Raw genomic sequence first — 22,124 nt, 5'->3', positions numbered from 1 at the left:
ATTACTAAACAATATATTCTTTTAGTAATTTTCATAAAATAACATTATCCACACGTCCACACAATAGTTGTCTATCCACATTATAACCTCTATATATATATATATATATATATATATATATATATATATATATATATATATATATATATATATATATATATATATATATATATATATATATATACACACTTAATTAAAAAAAAAACTTATATATTATATATGATTTTTAATGTTATTTGAGCTTATGTGGTGGTACAAATTATTTATTGTTTAAATCGTATATATACAAAATATATCTTATAAATAAGAGAGTAAATTGCATGAATGGTCCTTATGGTGTGGGGTAATTTGCACGCTTGGTCCCTAACTTATTTTTTTAACTTGGAAAGTCTGTACTGTTTGTTTTTTATATGCGCTTGGTCCCTACTGTTTGTTTTTGTTACGCGATTGGTCCCTGTCTTACCTAAAGAGACTATTATTTAAATAGAAAAAAATTATGTGATAGGTAAGGTAATGTGAGTAGGGTTGGGGTTGGGGTGTCTTTATTTAAATATTTTAAAAAATCAAGGGGAAAATAGTTTTTTTAGGTAAGACAGGGATCAAACGTGTAACAAAAACAAACAGTAGGGACCTTCCGAGTTAAAAAATTAAGTTAGGGACCAAACGTGCAAATTACCCTAAACCATAAGGACCATTCGTGTAATTTACTCTAAATAAGATTTACTGTGAAGCGTTATGAGTTAGTTTTGATATAAATTAATATTCAACAAAATTTGTTTAAGTGAAACGTGAGACTTTTAATCATTAAATCTATTTTTATATTTTTTTTTAAAGACTCTATTTTTATATGTTAATTACCTTAAAATATTATTTGAATAATACAAACTTTTAACTAAGGTTGTCAAGATTGTGATCTTATGTAAGATTGTTTTTGAGTTTACAAGATTGGAATCGGGATCTTAAGATCCACAAAAAAACCATAATTTTAACTTATAAGTTTAAAATTTTAAAATATCTCTAATATTTAGTTTTCCGTTTAAAATCTATAAAAGCATATAAATATTAGTTACGACAAAAATAAAATGTTGAATGGTAAGCCGGGAAAGAATAAAACTAAATAAAGTGGTAAATTTATTTTTTTTTTTATTTTTGATTTTTTTTTTAAATATTTTTTCAAAAATAAATCAAGGGAGGGTGGGATCGGATCATATCCCGATTCTACGATCCCAGGATCTTACTTGCGATCCTCCCTAAATGCGATCTATATACGATCTACGATTTGATTTGTTTTATACCTACGATCGTACGATAGTACAATTCTACGATTAAGATCGCAATTTTGACAACCTTTCTTTTAACTTTTAACAACTACTTTCTTATCAGTTAACTTCAATAATATTTAAAATGATGATAATGTTTTAAATTAATATAATAATTTATATTTTACAATTAATAACTCTTTTAACAATATATATTTATCAATATTCTTTTCATGCCATATATTTATTCACATGCAACGGACTTGGTATATTCAATAAAGTGTACATCAAAACAACTTTTTATGTTTATAAATAAATCTATGTTGAGCATTAAATGTTATTAGTTAAGTGGTGAGAAGAAGACACAGTTCTTGCAACTTGTGATTGAATGTTTAAGTTCTAGATAAATAGCACATCTAAATTTATAACATTTATTTATATTGGCTAAATGCATTCATTGCCAGTGATATCTCACCGGTAGACTTAGCATTTTTTGTCACTACAATAACAATTCTTATTTATACAAAGTTGTTTGCTCTTATCACACGTACAATAAGATGTACAATCAGCGGATTTCGTACATGTAACTAAAGTACCAATTGGGGGATTTGGGGTGTCTTTAGGCTTGGATGGAATTCCTGAAAAACCTCGTCATAATAAAAAAAATATATAAATACAAGGATTCGGCAAATGATACATGTATCTATGATTTCAAGTTAAAAGGGTGGCCAGTTTCGAACCTGATCCAGATGCAGAAACCATGAGTAGGAAGCATATCAAGATAACCTTCTTCATTTTGTGGATGTTGTAAAATCACTAGGAACTACATTTTGTTTCATCATGGGTTCAGTATTTATATAACAAGTGGATACCGGATAGAACCATAGTATTTTCTAGGTAGGAAGTGGGAATAATTATAAATTGCATCATTAATTATTAAACGGTTAGAGAATTTGTAGAAATAATGTGGACAATTGCCATTAAATTGTAGTTCAACTCCCCACCTTAATTCATGATGTTAACTCATTTATTGCTTGTAAATAGTCTTGTTTGAGTTTTTTAGTTATAAAAGTTAAGGTTGTCAAATATGTACCATGAAGAATGCAAAGCGTGTATTTACTGATAGACATAAATAAGATGTATTGATGACATTTATCAACAATTGTAATCATTTGATGAATAAATAAAAGGAAATTGTTGGAATCTATGTAATTTATGTGTTATATTATGTGTATATAATATTAGGCAAAATCTTAATAAATAGGGCTAAAACAAATATTAAAATGAAATACTAATTAAGATAAATAACCTTAATGAAAGTTGAAGTAGTCGTAACGAGGATTTACCAGATGTAGTCTTTGTTTGTAACATCGTAAAATTTAAAACGATTTTTCACTTAATTTTTTTTATAAAACATTTCATTATTAAATCATCCAAAAGTCAAGTATCCAATGTTTCCACAAAATACATAACATAATTCATAACCCAAGATCTCAAAAACATGACATCTGCAAGTGTGTACTGATCAAGCTGGCGCTTTCCCGCGATCCTCGGTAGTACCTGAAACACTTAACACATAACATTGTAAGCACGAATGCTTAGTGAGTTCCCCAAAATACCACGTACTGCACATACGCCTTTCCAGGCCATAGGATCTTCCGATCCAAGTGTCTCAAGGGATTTCCATCCCAGCTTCTGTTGACCTTCCGGTCCATATCATCTTGACCTTCTGGTCCACATCATCATACTCATATCACAACATATCACATATAGCATACATCACATATACATCATACACATAAGACCTTCTGGTCACACATAATTACCCCATCGGATAAGGCATAGTGAGAAGACTCACCTCGCTGATGTCAGATAATCACTCGTGCCCGATCTCCCGACCTATCGTCCTCCTATATCATAAGTACAACTCTCATTTATACTTTCCTGACTTTGATTGACTGACACTATCAATTCAACGCTGGTCAACGGTCAACCTTTGACCCGACTCGTCGAGTGCCCTCGGGCAGCTCGGCGAGTTCACCCGTGTCCACCCGTACCCCTCTAGTCCTGCTTAACACATCGAGTCTTTCCCTTGCTCGACGAGTGACACCTGGCTTGAATCGTGGGGCCACCCCGACTCAACTCGTCGAGTCCAATTATGAACTCGGTGAGTTCCATCGTGTACTTACGACCTCTAGATCCCTTCTGACTCACTGAGTCATTCCCCAACCCGGCGAGTCACCAACTGTGTGATTTACAGGGGAAACCTTAACCCTACTCGTCGAGTCTGTTCTTGGACTCGACGAGTCCATGTCATGCACAAACCCAAATGACCTCCTGAGGTCAGACCTGTTCCATTGGACTATAGATCCGACCTTCCCAAGCATGATAATCACGTAAAGTCTATATCTTGATGCACATGCAACATCTACTTGATCCTATATGATGTTTTAGCCCCAAATATCATAACCCAAGGCCAAAACCCCCATTGTTCTTCATAAAGCTTGATGAGTAATGCTCTCTGGACCTCTATGGATCCAGATCTAAAGCCTCATCACAATAAGGGACTAATTGGACATCAAATCTAACCAATAAAAGGGTCCAAGAACCCTAAATCCATATGATCATCATAACAGCAGAAGGGAAGCCGAATTACTACCTCAAATATGATGCCCTGAGCTCCAAATCCACAGAATGGAAACCTCCTTTGCTTCCTCTTAGCTAGAACCTCCTTCTTCTTGCTAAACAACACCTCAAAGGTCAACAATGGATCCCTTTCTCTCTCAAAACACTCAAGCACTCTAGGGTTTCTCTCAAGGGACTGATAACCGCAAATGACGGCCCTAAGGGCCTTTAAATAGGTCCCAAACCCGAGAGATTAGGGTTTCATTAAACAACGCGGACTCGCCGAGTCCACCCATGAACTCGCCGAGTCCGGTCATGATCCGGATAAGAATTCGCGACCCTACTCGGCGAGTCTAAGCACCAACTCGCCGAGTCCCTCCACAAACTCCAAAATAAATTAATAAAATAATATACCTGGGGATCCGGATGTTACAATTCTCCCCCACTAGAATCAGACTTCGTCCTTGAAGTCTTACTTTGCAAACAACTCTGGATGCTGCTCACGCATCTCACGCTCCGACTCCCAAGTCAACTCTGACCCCTTCCGATGCTGCCACTGGACCTGCACTAAAGGGACTTCCTTGTTCCTCAGAACCTTGATCTTTCGATCCCTAATAGCCACCGGCCTCTCAACATAGTTCAGGCACACATCCACCTGAATATCCTCAAATGGTACCACTACCGACTCGTCGGCTATACACTTCCTCAGTTGTGACACGTGGAAGGTGTCATGAATATGGCCCAACTCTGCAGGTAGTTCCAACCGGTAAGCTACCCTGCCTACTCTCGCAATCACCCTGAAAGGACCAATATATCGGGGCCCCAGCTTGCCCCTCTTCCTAAATCGGATCACTCATTTCCAAGGAGAGACCTTCAGAAGTACAAAGTCGCCGACCTGAAATTTGAGCTCGGACCGGCGCCTGTCCGCATAACTCTTTTGGCGACTCTGAGCGGTCAACAGCCTCTGTCTGACCTGCTGAATCTGCTCTGTCGTTTGAAGCACTATCTCTGTACTACCCATCACACGTTGCCCTACCTCTCCCCAACAAATAGGATTCCGACACCTCCTCCCATACAGCAGCTAAAAGGGTGGCATACCAATGCTCGAATGATGGTTGTTGTTGTAGGAAAAATCCGCTAACGGTAAATACGTGTCCCAACTCCTGCCGAAATCCAGCACACATGCTCGGAGCATGTCCTCGAGCGTCCGAATCGTCCGCTCACTCTGTCCGTCAGTTTGTGGGTGGTATGCGGTACTAAAATGCAGCCTCGTACCCAATTCCTCATGAAATTTCTTCCAGAATCTGGAAGTGAAACGCACATCTCGATCTGAGACAATCGAGATCGGCACTCCATGCCGCGATACCACCTCCCTCACGTACATCTCTGCCAACCTCTCAGCAGAAGAGCTCTCACTGATAACAAGGAAGTGAGCGCTCTTCGTCAACCTGTCTACAATCACCCAAATTGCATCGACGACCCTCGCAATATTCGGCAATTTGGTGATAAAATCCATGGCAATATGTTCCCACTTCCACTCGGGAACCTCTAAAGGCTGCAACTTACCATGCGGTCTCTGGTGCTCGGCCTTAGCCCTACGACAAGTTAAACACCTCTCAATGAACCACGCGACGTCCCTCTTCATACAGGGCTACCAATACTCCCTCTTCAGGTCCAAATACATCTTAGTGGCCCCGGGATGGATCGAGAACCTCGATCTATGCGCCTCCTCCATCAAAATGGTACGCGTCCCGCCCACAAACGGTACCCAAATCCGACCCTGAAAAGTCATAATCCCTCGGTTGTCGGTAACGAATTCTGACACCTGCCCGATAATCCTCTCTCTCTTACGGTTCTCCGGTCTCACTGCCTCAGCCTGGGCCCCTCGAATGGTGTCCAACACCGGAGTCATCACAGTCAATCTCATATAAATGTCTCGAATCGGGGCACTTTCTGCCCTACGACTCAGGGCGTCGGCTACCACATTCGCCTTGCCCGGGTGGTACAGGATCTCACAATCATAATCCTTTACCACATCCAACCACCTCCTTTACCGCATGTTCAAGTTGGTCTGATCCATCAAGTACTTCAAACTCTTGTGGTCCGTGTATATGGTACACCGAACCCCATACAGATAGTGACGCCAGATCTTGAGGGCGAACACTACTGCCCCCAACTCCAGATCGTGTGTGGGATATCTCACCTCATGAGGCTTCAATTGCCTCGATGCATATGCTATCACATGCCCCCTCTGCAGGAGCACTGCACCTAACCCGGATATAGATGCGTCACAGTAAACCACAAAATCATCAACTCCCTCTAGGAGGGATAGCACCGGGGCTTCACACAACTTCTGGCGAAGAGTCTCAAACGAGGTTTGCTGTTCTGGACCCCATGAGAAAGCAACACCCTTCCGGGTCAAAATAGTGAGTGGCACTGCAATCTTGGAGAAATCCTGAATGAATCTCCGATAATAGCCGGCCAACCCTAGAAAACTCCTGATCTCAGAAGCAGACTTCGGTACCTCCCAGCTCATCACCGCTTCAATCTTGGCCGGATCGACCAAAATCTCATTCTGGTTAACAAGATGTCCCAGGAACTGGACCTCCCGTAACCAGAAATCACACTTGGAGAATTTGGCATAGAGCCTCTCTGATCTCAAAACCCCGAGGATCTCCCTCAAATGCTCCTCATGCTGCTCTCTAGACCTCGAATACACCAATATATCCGGATAAGAATTCGCGACCCTACTCGGCGAGTCTAAGCACCAACTCGCTGAGTCCCTCCACAAACTCCAAAATAAATTAATAAAAGACAAAACTTCAAAAATGGTCCCTGTGGTTTTAGAAAATATCAAGTTCAATCCCTAAGTTCAAAAAACCTCACAGATGGTCCTTGTGGTTTCAAAACTTTTAACAAATAGTCCCTTAGCCACATAAAAAGACTAATATGCCCTTTCTATTTCTTTTTAGAATTAATTTTACCTAATCCTATTTTAAAAAATAGAAAAACAAAATAAATAATTCATTGGGCCTACCTCCTCCTCTCTCTCTCTCATCTTCACCATCGCTATTGTCACCGGTAGTGGTGGTGGTGGCGCCGATAAGGAGTGGGCCATCAGGGGAACCGGATTCTTGTGAACCACCGAGTTGCTGTAAGGCATTGACAAATCGTCTATGCAGCTCTGTTGACTAGCATCTTCTTTGTTTTCTAGATGTTTGTTGAGCATTTGGTGAAGAACAAGGAAGCAATCTGGAATTGGAAATGGTTTTTGTAAGTAAAATGTTTCCCCTCACTGGATTCTTGATTCCAAGGGTGATAAGAGAGAGCCCTAGAATCGGTGATTCCTCCTTATCTTCCTCCACCACTGTAAACCCACAAATTCCCTTATATGGGATAAATGCTTTTGTGGGATATGGATCGCCGATCATTCCATCATCTTCTTCATCAGTTCTCTGCGATCACACATATTAATAATTCATAATGCTTTCAGTTATTTGCTTATGAAACGGCTTATGGTACACAATCGATCATGTACCCTTTTAATTTACCTTTTTGGTAATTTGATGAATTGATTTTGGTTTCCAAATTTAGGTTTGATTTGTGTTTAGATTTGGATTTGGATTTGGATTTGGATTGTTCCAAAGCTGAGTGGTGCTCAACCAATTCTTCTTGTCTCCACCGCACTTTTCTTTACTGATGATTTCGAGTTTTGCATCTTCATCACTAGTGTTCTTAAGGGGTATGAATTCTTCAAGTACTGGCTCAGGGTTTGATGATTTCTTCAAAACAATCGTCTCCTCTTTCAATGTAATGATTGCTGAAAGAAGAAAGCAATAGATAAATTGATTTGTACTAGCATTAATCGTTTCCAAAACAGATTATCAAACAGTTTGTCCGCAGTATCCGAGATTATCCCCTGAACTACTGCAGAACCACACTCCACCATTGGAGCTTCCTGATCGCAACCTTCCATTCGTGATTTCAGCTTCTCCGAACAGACGAAGACGAAGACCTGTTCCCTTAGCTCTCAACCGGAGATGATGAAAGTTAAAGCCTCAGAGGGTCGCCGGAGATCGACCACTTTGTCTCTCCTTGCGATTTGAATGACCACCATTGGAACTTCTCATCGCTTCTGATTTGTTCGTTCCACCAAATCCCCAAACAGATGAAGAAGACGATGTGCGTTTTTTATGTTGAAAGAGAGAGAGAGAGAGAGAGAGAGAGAGAGAGAGAGAGAGAGAGAGAGAGGGTGGGGCCCAATGAATTATTTATTTTGTTTTTCTATTTTTTAAAATAGGATTAGGTAAAATTAATTCTAAAAAGAAATAGAAAGGGCATATAAGTCTTTTTATGTGGCTAAATGACTGTTTGTTAAAAGTTTTGAAACCATAGGGACCATCTGTGAGGTTTTTTGAACTTAGGGATTAAACTTGATATTTTCTAAAACCACAGGGACCATTTTTGAAGTTTTGTCTTAATAAAATATTATACCTGGGGATCCGGATGTTACATTGCTAGGATGAGTACTTCCTAAACTTTTAAAATTTGAAAAAATTATGTTAAAATTAATCTATGTATCATCAACGCACTAATTAGCTAACATGTCAAATAATTCATAATTATGGATAAAAATAAATTTTGTTATCTTTGCCTTTAAAATTACCATAATTATCATTTTTCCAACCATAACACATTTCATTAGTCATTTTGTATGTAAAACACGTTCGATTTCATTCGCCATGAAGACATAATATACCTCAATACAAATGTATCATCATATATAATAGAATACTTGCATTAAGTTACTTATTTTTTATATTAAGAATCATAATACATACTACTCTTTATTTCGGATGGTTTTACTTTGTAATATTGGTTTAAACAAGATATGTGCAAAATACCAAAACCGAGTTGCTTTATTTGGTTTCATAAATATGAAACCAAAGGCAAGTTATCAATCCCCTCCTTATGTCCTAAAACGAAACCATCTACACCTTACATCAAACCACACCTTTTTAAATGAATTTTGTCTTCTATAAACATCAAGTTTTGTATCCCATTTGCTTTCAATTGGGTTGTAAACTATAGTATCATTAAGAAGACACAAACAAATACAAATCAATACAACAAATATACATTTCACAACCCAAAGCTTCCAAAGTCTTTCTAACACCATTTGCTTGGCTTCTACACTTGTTCCTAGTTTCCTTAAATGATCACTGAGTAGAAAAACCAACTCCTTCATGTGCTTCGTTTTCTAGAGATCAGCTCCTAAATTGTCAATTTTACCCTTGTTCTCAACGAATAGGGTGATATGGCATGATGGATTGCTTAGGTGGCAACTTCCTCAAAATTATGAGAACTAGAGACGATGGTAATATTTCCACCAACTATTCCAAAGAAAATGGTAAAATAATTATTAGATTGAACTGACTGTAACTGTGACTGACAGATTGAACAACTGACTGTGATTGTGACCGATGTCAAACGAACAAAAAGTAAGATTTTTTTGACCCACACAAAAAAGGTGGAACAAAGACTCGATCTCAATTTCTCATATGTGCAAAAAGACATAAATGTCCTCCTGATAATCAAAGTAGCCCTACAAAGTTTTTCTTACCAAGTAGTATATGAAGTTGAGAACCGGATGATCCAACAAATCAAGGTTAGCAGCATCATCGAATGCATTAAAGCACATCTAACATCACAATCACAAGAGAAGAACATAATTAGAAAACTAGATGAACTTATATAAAAACACCAAAAAGATTTAAAAATTGTGTTTTGAAAATAAACTTTTGATGACTTCATAATATGTTGAAGGCCAATCATCACATAAATGAAAAAAAGTGAACTCACCATGATACATCTTACAAGGAAACACACAAAGCAGATTGCTGTAACATAGCCAACCTGCATAAAACAAACAGTGAGGAAATGACCATTTTACCCTTCTGTTTAAATGATGTTTCTATAGGAACTGTTCTAAACTAAAAAAAGTTTATATACCTCATGTAACTTCTTTCGCCGGCCTTTTGATTCTACAGGGAAATGTTGCAACATTGAAAAGAGTCTGCAAAAAAGTAAAGAGGTCTTCAAGAAATCCATTCACACCAAAGTTTTAAAAACTCATATACACAACTATGGGCAAATTGGGAATTTAGTAAAAAGTATTCAATGTACCTTCCTCCATAAAGAAGAAACCCCAATGCTGCAAACAAGGACACCACTGGAAAAGAAAATACTTAGGTGAGTCTAATGATAATTATTTTTTTTTTCAAAAAATATAATTATTCAAATAGTAGATTATATAAACTTAGGAAAACCTGCAAAAAACATCTTGGAGAGGATCACAAAAAGAGAGATAGGCTTCCACCAAATTATTAGCCATAAAACCATCTGTTAACATGTTATAAAACTGGTTAACATCTTTATACACTAACATCATACAAAAGCTACCTCATCATGAAAAAATTGTTTAAATAAGCAACATCGTTTCTCAATTTTCAAAAAATATAAAGAATAATCTTTACCTGAATTGCATAAATGATCCCATTAATTATAAAGAAAGTCGGCCTCAAACCATCAGTTGAAACTGCTCGAGCCTGTCATACATGCATAGCATTGTAACATGAACAAACTACAATTTTTAATATCACAATTACACTTAAAAAATAAATCTATAAAAATAAACCTGATAGTAAATTTCTGCCCAAAACAAAACTAAGAGAGCATAGGTAGTGAAAAATGCAAGGCTTGGCACATCAAGCAATATATGTTGAACAATCTGGGAAAAAAAATAAAATAAACAATATATGAATCTAAAGGATCAATATTTGTTAGAGAAATCAAGAAAACAGAAGTACATAGACGATGAACTATCAGAATGTTCCTAACCTCTGGTTTTAACTGTAGAACATCCCTATGGAACAAAAAGATTAAACATCTAACTGCAATAGCAATCAGTAAAACATTTATAATTAGAATTTAATGATAGGTTTATAAAGTATGCTTTTTGATAGAAAAATACAGACCTCCATTAACTAAAACATTGAGAAAATGGAAGACTTTCTGGGTGGTCCAACCATACTCTGGAACTCTTAATTGAATTCTGATCAATTGAACCTGCAACAGTTGGAAATCACATATAATTATCAATCACAATATAAATCTTGTAGTTGAAAGTAATATGTTTAGGTTCGGATTCAAGAACTAGCAATCAGAAAATCAAATCTTCCAATACATAGATGACTGATAATCCGACGTCTTACATCTTAATAGCACAATTTATGAGGAACATAAGCACATAAACAAGCTACAAACAAAAACCCATAAACATAAATCATCGAAATCAAAGTCCTGGATCAATGAAGATTCAGAATTGAAACTAATTGCAAACTCACAAGAGCAACAAGGGTGACGACGCCATAGAGAGCAGCAAGGACGTGAAAAATCAAATCCTGCCAAATTGGGGAATCGTTTAATTCATCCCACCAACTATACGCGTCCTTTAGGGTATACATCACCGATGTATCATTAAACGAGCCGAGTAAAGCCCTACCCATTGCCGGAGATACGGTAACTCGGCGACGGATTGGACCACCGGCCGGCGAATTCTTTCTAGAACGAGAACGAGCTTTCAAACGGGAACAATTATGATTCTTTTCTATAATTATAACTTGAATCAAAAGAATAAACTAAATTTGTTGTCTTTTTGTTATAAGCAAAGGAGGAGACGGAGGATTTGGGATTTTGGAAAGCCGGCAAATGTGTAATGGGGAGAGGGGGAAGAATATTTGATTTTGGAAGTCGGATCTTTGAACTAATTTCACAATTAAACCCTCATCTTTTAATATTGGCATGATTTAGTCCTCTCCTTTTTCTATTCCACACATGCCAAATGTCATCTACTATTCATAATTTCATATGTTCCCCAAAATTTATACAAGTGGTGAAATAAGGGGAATTCAATACATTGCCGAATCAAAAGAAAAAAAAAATTCTAAGTGCATTAGATGATTTGGTGTTGATTCAATAAATTTGATATTTACATTATGTGGTCCAGTTTATATAATTGAAAAACATATTGTCTTTTTTGAAATTGATCAATTTCAATGACTTTTTGTTCATTAACACGTCAAAAAGGTCCGAAAATAAATGCATATGACAAAGAAATCGTATAAGGAAAGAAAGTGACAAAAAGAAACATGTTTACATTCCCTGGTTTTAAATTATAACTAACTAAGTTTTTTTTGCTATTATTTAGATAGTTCAAACATGGAATCGATAATCAGAGCATGTTATTAATTGTTATGGAATCAAAATAGATTTATTGTTATTTTTTGGGATGCTCATAATTTTAAAATAAAAAACGCAAACACCTCTATTGTTAATCAAGATTATTTTAGTACTGTTTTTTATATTTAAATTTCATTTCCCAAGTCATGTATGGTAACTTCTATGCAAGTAATTTATGAGTAGAGTAAAATCACTAATACCATGGTTTAGTATTTTGTTTAATGTTTTTAACATGAATAATCTTTGACAAATAAGTTGAACCATAGTTAAATATAATATTGGGGTATATAAAGTAAAAGGTGGTAAAGGAAATTAATCGAAAGTGTAAGAGGTTTATTGCAAGTAATGATTGACATGTGAAGGATGTGTTGGAATGAGTTGAGAGTTGTCTGGACTGGACGAAAGGAGAGAAATACAAGGGTCCACTTGCAACGTGTACACCATGAATTTCTGAAACTTCCATACTTTTGTCGACCGTTTTTTTATAATAAAAGGTTATCAACTAGCGAAGTTTAAATTTGTTATATTTAAGTCGTAGTTTTCTTTTTTGGTTATACAATATACATACGTTCGTTATATGTGAAAGGTGATTATATTTAAGTCATTTTGTTAAATATAATTAGGTTTTTGGTGTATCTTGTTGATATGGTAGTTTAATACGATAATACAAAAATTATTGTGGAATATATTCACTAGGATTAAAAAAGTAAAACATTATTAAACCATTTACAAGATAAATTTGTTAAAATGAGAAAAACTAGAGATAAAACCAACGTGGTGATTTTGAAAATATTTTGTATATAGTTTGGTAGAGTCAATTGTAAACTTCTTTGATTTATCAAGATTTCACCTCATTTCCAAACTTCCTTTTAAAATCTCGTTATCGGTTTGTTATGCTCATGGTGGAGGTCTATTATGTAAAATTGTTAGCTCTTTCTTAAATGGATGCATCATTGTCGACATGTAGCATGTCTTCTACCTCTTTACAATAAAAAAAATTTGGAATGCATTGTTTTTTTTTTTTTTTTGTTACTTTAGATATTTTAATTCTCAGAATCTTACGAAGAAATTATAAATCACAGTAAAGCATCTGCGATGACGTCCTACCACTGAGGTGTAGAATCAGTTATCTCGGTTGAGGTGTGAAATCGATAATACTTGTTGATCACATCTAAAGTTTGTGCAAACTATATGATTAAATTGTTTTACATAAACTATATGAATTAGTTATAAAATATACGTAACTCCACTTGCTTTTTCTTTGAAATTAGTTTTAATTCGTTCTTTTCAGAATAAAGATTGTATTATATTTAATGAGAAAATGATATTACAATAACTTTCACATATCTTCCACTAAGAATGTAAGAAAATGATACGTCATATCAACAATAACGTAAAACCCCGTTTGTACTCCAGTTAAGAACTTAAGATGGTTATTTTATTTATAAATAAATAAATAAAAATCCAAAGTTTTTGTGTTTATACTATATAAAAAAAACCATTTGGTTGGTTAAATTAAACCAATAAATGCAAAATTATAATGGTTTAAACAGTTCAACACCTCCATGGGTTAACAAAGTTACCGGAAAGCTCTTTGTAACTTGTGACAGTAGTTTTGAAAGTTCTACATGATTAAATCATAAAAAATGTTATTTTGAATGGTTAAACTGCAAAATTTTAATTAATGCCCAAAATTAGAAAATAATCCAATTATATTGAATGTGTATATCACATAAATCAGACTCACTAACTAAGAAGCCCAAATTTATGTTTGAATTTAGCCCAAAGCTTGAGAGTCCACTTAATTCCTTTACAAAATTCCTCCATTAGCCCATATAAAGCCCATAAGTAGCTGCAAGTTAGGTAGAAAGTCGAAAATTAGAACAGTAATTCTTGTTTTTTTTTTAGCCTTTAGTAAGTTGCCTTTACCTTTGTAGTTTTCGGCTAGTTTTATCTAAGAAATGAGCAAAAGCTCTTTTTTTAAATTATGCCGCTACTTCTTTTGGCGATCCTTCATGTGTATAGAGGCCACGTATATGCTAGATCTGGCCCATTTCTTTATTGCCATGGTAACCAGATGCTATGTTTGCTATCAAGGAATCATGATGTTTTTCTAAGTTTTAAAAGATAATACTCTTGATGTTGCACAGAAGATGACTAGACTATTTCGATTTGGTGTGGTGACTGTATAAGTTTTTCCTATAAGATGAAAAATGTCACGTTTGAAATACCTTATTTACATTACATGATAGTTTTGTTTCGTATAAAAAGAAAATGGCTAATGTCATTGTAGCACATGGAACTCTTAATATTTGGCTAATTTGGTCCTTAAAGTTTTTTTTTTGGTACATTAGACCATTAAACTCGTAATTGACCTTTCAATTACACCATTTTAGAAGGTTTCCCGGTTACAATGCTTATGTGGCACGCTGATGTGTCCAATAAGCTTACGTGGTCCAGTTGTCGATACAGGCTTATTAATTGAAACCCTCATTCGGACCTCCTTTCAATCTTTACTTACCCTTCTCTAAAAAGTCAAAGACTTCTCCCTCCCCAACTATTTCCATCCTGAAGAAGAATGTCTTCGAGCTCATCGACGTCAAGGAATCAGCTACAAGTCACTCATGTTCAGTCGCAAGAAGGGGTAAAGGTTTGTGATTGTGGCGTTCCAGCTAAAGAACAAACCTGTTGGAAGATAACAAACCCTGGGAGGCGATTCTGGAATTGTCAAAACAGTATGGTAGGTCTTGATTCTCTTGATTTTGATAAGTTAGTATTTTATGGTTTGATGTGTTGTTTCTTTCTGTAAAGACGATAATGGTGTATTTGTATTTTGTTTCATCTGTTAAAAACCCTAATTGTATTTGCTTCTTGACGATCACTGTGAATAAAACCCATTCCGCTGGTACATTAAAGGTAGTTGATTTGTGATTGTCAATCAAACCCTAATTTTATTGGCTTTTTATAGACTAGGTTGAGAAAATGTAGCTTCTTTGAATGGAAAGATGAAGAACAAGCAGACGGGTACTACAAAAACCTGTTATACTCTCTGAAGCAGAAACTGGATGCCAAAGATGAACTGTCTGAGATGAACAAATTGAGGAGAAGGATTGCTGAAGTGGAGTTTCTGATGTCACAGGAGCAGTATAAGGTGGCAAAGAGTGAGAAAGAAGTTCATTATGCAAGGAAGGCAATAGGCAGGTACAGGATGATAGTTGCCCTGTTGTTGCTTGCTTGGCCCTATGTGTTTTGAAGTTAGGGGGGTCAATGTAGTTAGTTTGGTTGGTTAGTGTAAGCTTTTGTTTTTTTGGGATCCCTTGTATTTTTTGTAAAGGCGGACTAGAAAGTCAGTTCCATAAGGGCATTTTGTATGTATTGAAGCTGGTTTTAGTTATAAGTTGGGGTTATCAACCTTAATGTGTTGATGTTGTAAGGTGGTAAGTCCCTAATGAAAGGGCATATGATAAGTAATGTAAAAAAATATTCAAAGTCCCAATTGTAGGGCATTTTGTATAATTAGATGATGTTTATCAAAATATGCATGGTCTATATTCCCAACAAATATATTTAATTAGGAAGTGGTCCATGTGGAAGTACACTATGTGTATGGGGGCCATTTTAATAATGAAAAAAATGAGACCTGGGAAGCCATTAAAAAACCAAATCCGGGGCCATATAAAACATCCCCATGCATGCACATTATTCCAATTTTTTCCATGCATAAATATTCAAAGCCAAATGTCATGATTTTACTTAAAATGGTAACATACTTTCATACTTCATGTCATACATAAATAAATGACCAACATACCCTTTTCTTGCATACATAAATAAATGACCAACATACCCTTTTCTGTCATACATACTTAAATGACCAAATTACCCTTTTCTTACATACATAAATGAATGACTAAATTACCCTTTTCTGTCATACATACTTAAATGACCAAATTACCCTTTTCTTGCATACATAAATGAATTACCTACATCAATAAATAAATGACCAAATTACCCTTTTCTGTCATAAATACTTAAATGACCAGATTATCCTTTTTCTTTCATACATACTTAAATGACCAAAATACCCTTTAATGTCACACATACTTAAATATAAATTACCAACATCCTATTACATAAACTTTAAATATAAATTACCATCATCCTATTACATAAACTTTAAATCCAATTTACCATCATCCCATTACATAAACTTTAAACACAAATTACAATAAACACTAATCAATTACAAGAGCTTTTCCCTTCGAATTTCCTAGATCATCAACACCACCAATTGTTTTGCCTAATTTCAGCTTCAGTATTCTCTCTGACTTTCTTCTCCTTATCCTCTTCAAAATATCTGAAATTGGCCTAACACAAACCTGCTGAACTTGGTTAACAGGAGCAACCTCCTGAACATTACCATTATCCACTTGGGCATTAGGATTAACCTCATCAACCTCCTGAACATTTACATTATCAACTTGGATAATAGGATCAACCTCCTCAGCCTCCTCATCTTAAACAACTTGCTCAACCACAACAACTTCCTCAACCACATCAGCTTCCTCACCCATAACACCCTCATCACCTTCATAACATCTAGGTGGAGTAAATTGCATATAATGACTAAAATCCCCTGCACTACTAGATTCAACATCAGTAGGAGCAACTTGCATATCATTTTGAGTAGTATCCATCTCAATTGGAGTCATTTCAACCTCTTCATGTTGTTGTGGTTCACTTGTACTACCCTACATGGCATGATATAATTATGTTAGTAACAAATTATATGTAATTAATCTTATATTTTAAATTGTTTTACCTGTCCTGCATTTTGGTTTACACATACTTTTTGTTTCTTCTGTTTCTTCACATTTAACTTTTGGGGCCTTCTCTGTGGACAAGTAGCCTTGTTGTGACCTATCTCCTTGCAAATACTACATCTGATTTTCTTTCCAGCCTTAGAAACCCTGTGTGTTCCTGTATTTTCTGTAGTGGATTTCTTCCTCTTAGTAGTTGGCCTACCAGGCATCCTTCTATTAATAGAAGGCAATGGTGGAGTATAGTTTGTCTCTGGCCACATGTCACTGCTATTCATGGGAGCAATTCTGTAATTGCATGCCTTTCTAAATGTGGTTGTGCTAAACATGTTGTCTGCATAGGCTTCTACATCCCTATTAAGAAAGGATATTCTAGCTACAGAATGAGCACATCCATATCCATTCAATTGCCACAACCTACATGAGCATGTTTTTCTTTCTAAGTCCACCTCATATGCATCTATTGCTCCCCTTACCTTATCCCTTATCCCTGGTTTAATCCACTTGGTAGTACCTGATAATGTCTTTGAGCTTTTTTAAGCAAATTCACCTTATCCCTTATCTCTGGATAAATATGATTTCCCCATTGTTGTCCCTTTAATTTCATGTTGTAGAATCTGTCCATCATGTATAATCTTATCTCCTCTAACATGGTTATTATGGGCTTCTTCCTAGCATCTACTATTATAACATTAAAACTTTCTGAGAACCCATTTTCAACTGCATCACAACACCTTCCAGTTTGAAAGAAAGCTCTAGACCATGTTTTAGGATCTTTCTCCATGAGATATTGATGGGCATCTGGGTTCAATGTCTCAATTTCTTTCATCACAACTTTAAAAGCATGCTCAGTTGTGGTTTTAGATGCTCTCCAAAACAAGGTATGATATATGGCACCAGTAAATCTCTTCTGCAAATTCTGGCAAATATGTCTAGCACACTGCCTGTGCTCTACATATGGCAGCAACTCTTTAACATCCTCTATCAAACCCTGTAGTAGTAAAAAGGTTTAATTCAGATAGTCTAAAATTAACATAAATGCATTACTATGTAAAATGCTAACCTTATGTTAGTCTGACATTAAACTGAAACCATTGCCTAAATTCAAGTGTAGGTCATCAATGAGAAGCTCTAGAAACCACTTCCAATTCTTCTTGTTCTCCACATTAACCACTGCCCAAGCAATAGGATATATCTTGTCATTTGCATCCCTCCCAATAGCACAAAGCAATTCTCCCTTACAAACACCTTTTAAGAAAACATCCATCAAGACCAATTACCCTTCTACACCCTTCAATCCAACCTTGTTTAACTCCTTGAAAACAACAATAGAACTTGCTAAAATATTTCTTTCCATCTGGACCATCCTCCATATCTAGTTTCACAGTTGACCCAGGATTTATCCTTAAAATCTCATGACCATATGACCATAGCTTACCATAATGTTCAACAAGGTTACCTTCAACAAGTTTCAGTGCATACTTCTTTGCTCTTCTACATTGCCCCATACTAACTTGGATACCAAACTTGGCCATTACCTTTAACCTAAGCTTCCTTACACTTATTTTCTGACTTTCTACAGTCTCTTTGGTATAGTGACTCCCAATCCATGCATATGTCACCAATGATCCAAACTTGAAGTTCCTAGCACAATTATGATCAGCTTTTAGTGACTTGATTTGGAAACTCTCTTCATCACTCATCCAGGAAGCCCATAATCTAAATGTGCAAGCACCTTTGCTACACCTCACCAAAAGTCTTGTCCTATCATTTTTTTCAAAACACAATTGATATCCATTAGCTACAACATAGTTACACAACATTGATTTTACTTGCCCTGGACCCTTAAATCTCATCCCTAGAATTGGTTTTTGTTTTTTCCAGTGTAATAGCTCATTAAATATGGAATGAGTTTGTATGTTAACTTCAACTTCTCTCCCATTGTCATCATCTATAATGTTGTTTGCATCCTCATCATCAACACATAGCTTACTCAAGAAAGGATCATTTGATTTCCTATTCATATGCACTACATCCTCATTAAATTCAAGGGCAACATTTCTAAGTTCATCTATATTCTCTTCATTTTCACCATCAATACAAGACCCATGTTCATCATCATCATTATCTTCATCATCATGCCACCCATCAACACCAACCCCAATATGATCCACATAAACCGAAATTACACCATCTGTTCCATAAGCATCAAAAATAAAAGCAGAATATTCCACATCATCTGAAATGGGATTAAGCCCTTCCATGAAGGACATGTCTGGTTCATAGTAGTAAAACTTTTTACACTCTTCATGCATGAAACGTTCGCAAAAGGTCACAAACTCAGAATAAGTCATAGAAGAAAAGTCAACATCATTGAAGATGGTTTTAACACCACCAGTGTAAGAGAAAGGATTTCGATTAAATACCCCTTGGTTGTTGAGTTCCACCATCGCAAACAGTCCATTAGGTTCCGATTGTGCCATTGCTGCGAGTTCTTTGTTTCTTTCAGCTCGATCACAGGAATGCTTCACAAACCCTAAATCAGTTTCTTTTACAACTGAATAATGAAGACGAAGACTAGTGAAGTTCAATAGCTGAAGACGAAAGGCTTTAAGCATCATATTTCATTAATTGACGTGGTATATCTCACGTGGCATCAGATTAGACAAAAAATATATATTAATTGACAAAATGGCATCGTATAACCAGGAAACCTTCTAAAAGTTGCTAAAATGGTGTAATTAAAAGGTCAATTACGAGTTTACTGGTCTAATGTACCAAGAAAAAACTTTAAGGACCAAATTAGCCAAATGTTAAAAGTTCCATGTGCTACAGTGACATTATCCCAAAAGAAAAAGGAGCAAGTATGTAACACTCAAAATCAGAAAGGCCAAGAAAGGAAAGAAAACCTTAAGTTAAAGGGTCAACTCATCGAGTCCAAGGAGAAACTCGATGAGTCGGAGCGGGATCCAGGGGATCGAGTCAGTAACCGACTCGGCGAGTCGGCAAAGAGGACTCGGCGAGTCCAGTCTGAAGAGGGGAACCCTAAATCTGGGACTTTGTGCACTATTTAAGCATCTCATTCTCTCCCTTAGGGTTCCATATAGCCTCTCTTATCCAGAATACGAAACCCTAAGCCTCCATTGTTGCACATTCAAGCTTTCTTGCCATTTTAGGTGATTTGAAGGAAGAAGGTAGAAGGGAACTATTGGGGATTCAAGGATTGGCAGTAGATCCAGAGTTTGTGGGATTTTTCAGAGCATTTGAAGGTAATGAGTCTCTACCTTCACTCTTTTGCATATAGATCAACCTTTAACATGAGATTTGGGGCTTTAAGGGCAAGTTTAAGAATCATTTCAAGTTAGAAGCACCAGTCTATGGGTTGATTATAAAGCCTCATTGTCTTAAACCCTAGTTTATAGTGTTTTGAGCCTAGATCTCCTTAGCTACACGTAAAGTTGCCACTTTACATGAGGAATAGGCTTTAGAAGAGTGGATCTGCAGTTTGAAGGATTGAATAGACTCGGCGAGTCCTTCGAGTGGACTCAACGAGTAGTATGAAGATGGAGATGAAGTCGACGAGTTAGATGAACAACTCGGCGAGTCTGTTGAAGATTGCTTTGGACTCGGCGAGTCTGTTCTTGGACTCGGCGAGTCAAGTCGCGAAACCCCAAACCCTTCAAGTTAAGACTCGGATCAGTGAGTTGAGTGGGGACTCAGTGAGTTGGACAGGTCAGGACTCGGAAACCGGTAGACTCGGCGAGTCAGGGGCTAACTCGGCGAGTCGAGTCGTGAATGAAAGGATTCTGAGCGTATGAACTTGGCGAGTCAGTAGGCAGACTCGGCGAGTAGGGTTGACCTGGAAGGTTGACTTTGACCAGGACTTTGACTTTGACCAGAATGGACTTAGTTGGCTTCGGAGGACAGTTAGACTAAGTGATATATTGATATTGGTAGCTTGGGGAGCTAGTGGAGCAGCATTTCAGAGAGAGTTGTCAAACAACGGCCAGAGGGATTACCAGCAAGTTCAGCAGTACCAGGTGAGTTTCCCTTTGTGTGAATGGGTCTAAGGCCACAATGCCGGCCCATGTAGATATGAGTAGGAAGACCCAGGGGTTAGCCCTAGGCACTGTATGCCAGTATGATATTTAGGACCAAGGTCCATTGATAGCGGGCGGGTGCCCAAGGAATGGTTTGCATGATAGAGTATACTTGTTGTCTGTGTGACACTTGTATGTGCCTGGTAGGGAGGTGAGTGTAGGCGAGGTCCCGTATCTCACCAATAGCAGAGTGTGGACGGTGTTCCACATCTCATTAGTAGCAGAACAGGGGCGAGGCCCAAGTTAGGGAAAGAGTGAGTGTAGGTTGGGCCCGTATCTCATTGTTAGTAGGAGCGTAGACGGGGTTCCATGACTCATCAGTAGCAGGTCAAGGGCGAGGCTCAAGATAGGCTAGGCAATAGGACATGATCTATTAGTATATGTTTAGCTTATGTGTTGCAATATGTTTATGTGCTATTATATGTTAGCGGGCGAGGCCCAGTGACAGGTGAGGCCTAAGTGAAACAGATCTGTATCTGAGCGGGGCTCGAAGCCAGGTGGGGCCGTTATAGCGGGCGAGGACCGAAATAGCGGGCGTGGCCCAATATGTGATGCATGTGTTTATGTAGGGTATGTGGTAGGTTGGGGAACTCGCTAAGCTTCGTGCTTATGGTTTTCAGTTTTGGTTTCAGGTACTTCCGGTAGCGGAGGGAAGAGCTCGGGGTGATCTCATGGCACACACCATTGATTTGTCAGCCTGGGATGTTTTACTCTAATAATGAAAATATGTTTTGGAAATGATACTCCGAATTCATGTTATGACTTATGATATGTTTCATGAATATGGATTTGGTAATGATTTAAAGAAAAAAAAATTTGGTACGGATTTTTGGGACGTTACAAGTTGGTATCAAAGCCTTGGTTTGAGGGATTCAGACATACTCTCAGGTGTGTCTGAACTCAAACTAAGGGATTGGTTTAAAAGTTTTCAAAATGAAAAGACAGTTTTGTAAAAAGAGTTTTTAGAAATGAAACAGTTTTAGAAAAGCGAAAAGAATTCAGAAAGAAAAGAATTTTGA

At 36.8% G+C, this 22,124-nt stretch overlaps 1 protein-coding gene and 1 long non-coding RNA gene across 2 annotated transcripts; both read right to left on the bottom strand.

The window, feature by feature from the left end:
• Window positions 1–1,643: 1,643 nt before the first annotated feature.
• On the bottom strand, window positions 1,644–2,152 carry LOC111918457 (uncharacterized). The gene is made up of 2 exons (XR_002859250.3): window positions 2,000–2,152; window positions 1,644–1,897 (listed from the first exon to the last, which is right to left on the bottom strand). It is a non-coding gene; the product is annotated as an uncharacterized LOC111918457 (long non-coding RNA).
• A 6,730-nt stretch (window positions 2,153–8,882) lies between these two features.
• On the bottom strand, window positions 8,883–11,670 carry LOC111918109 (tobamovirus multiplication protein 3). Its single transcript, XM_023913776.2, has 11 exons — window positions 11,291–11,670; window positions 10,922–11,012; window positions 10,785–10,837; window positions 10,582–10,674; window positions 10,421–10,492; window positions 10,214–10,286; window positions 10,071–10,116; window positions 9,897–9,960; window positions 9,747–9,800; window positions 9,508–9,585; window positions 8,883–9,277 (listed from the first exon to the last, which is right to left on the bottom strand). The coding sequence occupies exons 1-11, from the start codon at window positions 11,450–11,452 to the stop codon at window positions 9,185–9,187; spliced, it is 879 nt and encodes a 292-aa protein (XP_023769544.1). The 5' UTR covers window positions 11,453–11,670; the 3' UTR covers window positions 8,883–9,184.
• Window positions 11,671–22,124: the final 10,454 nt, after the last annotated feature.

Source organism: Lactuca sativa, chromosome 8 (genome assembly GCF_002870075.4).
Source record: "Lactuca sativa cultivar Salinas chromosome 8, Lsat_Salinas_v11, whole genome shotgun sequence".
NCBI lineage: Eukaryota > Viridiplantae > Streptophyta > Magnoliopsida > Asterales > Asteraceae > Lactuca > Lactuca sativa.
The sequence above is the reverse complement of the archived record's forward strand: the minus strand, read 5'-3'. Positions and strand labels throughout refer to the sequence as shown.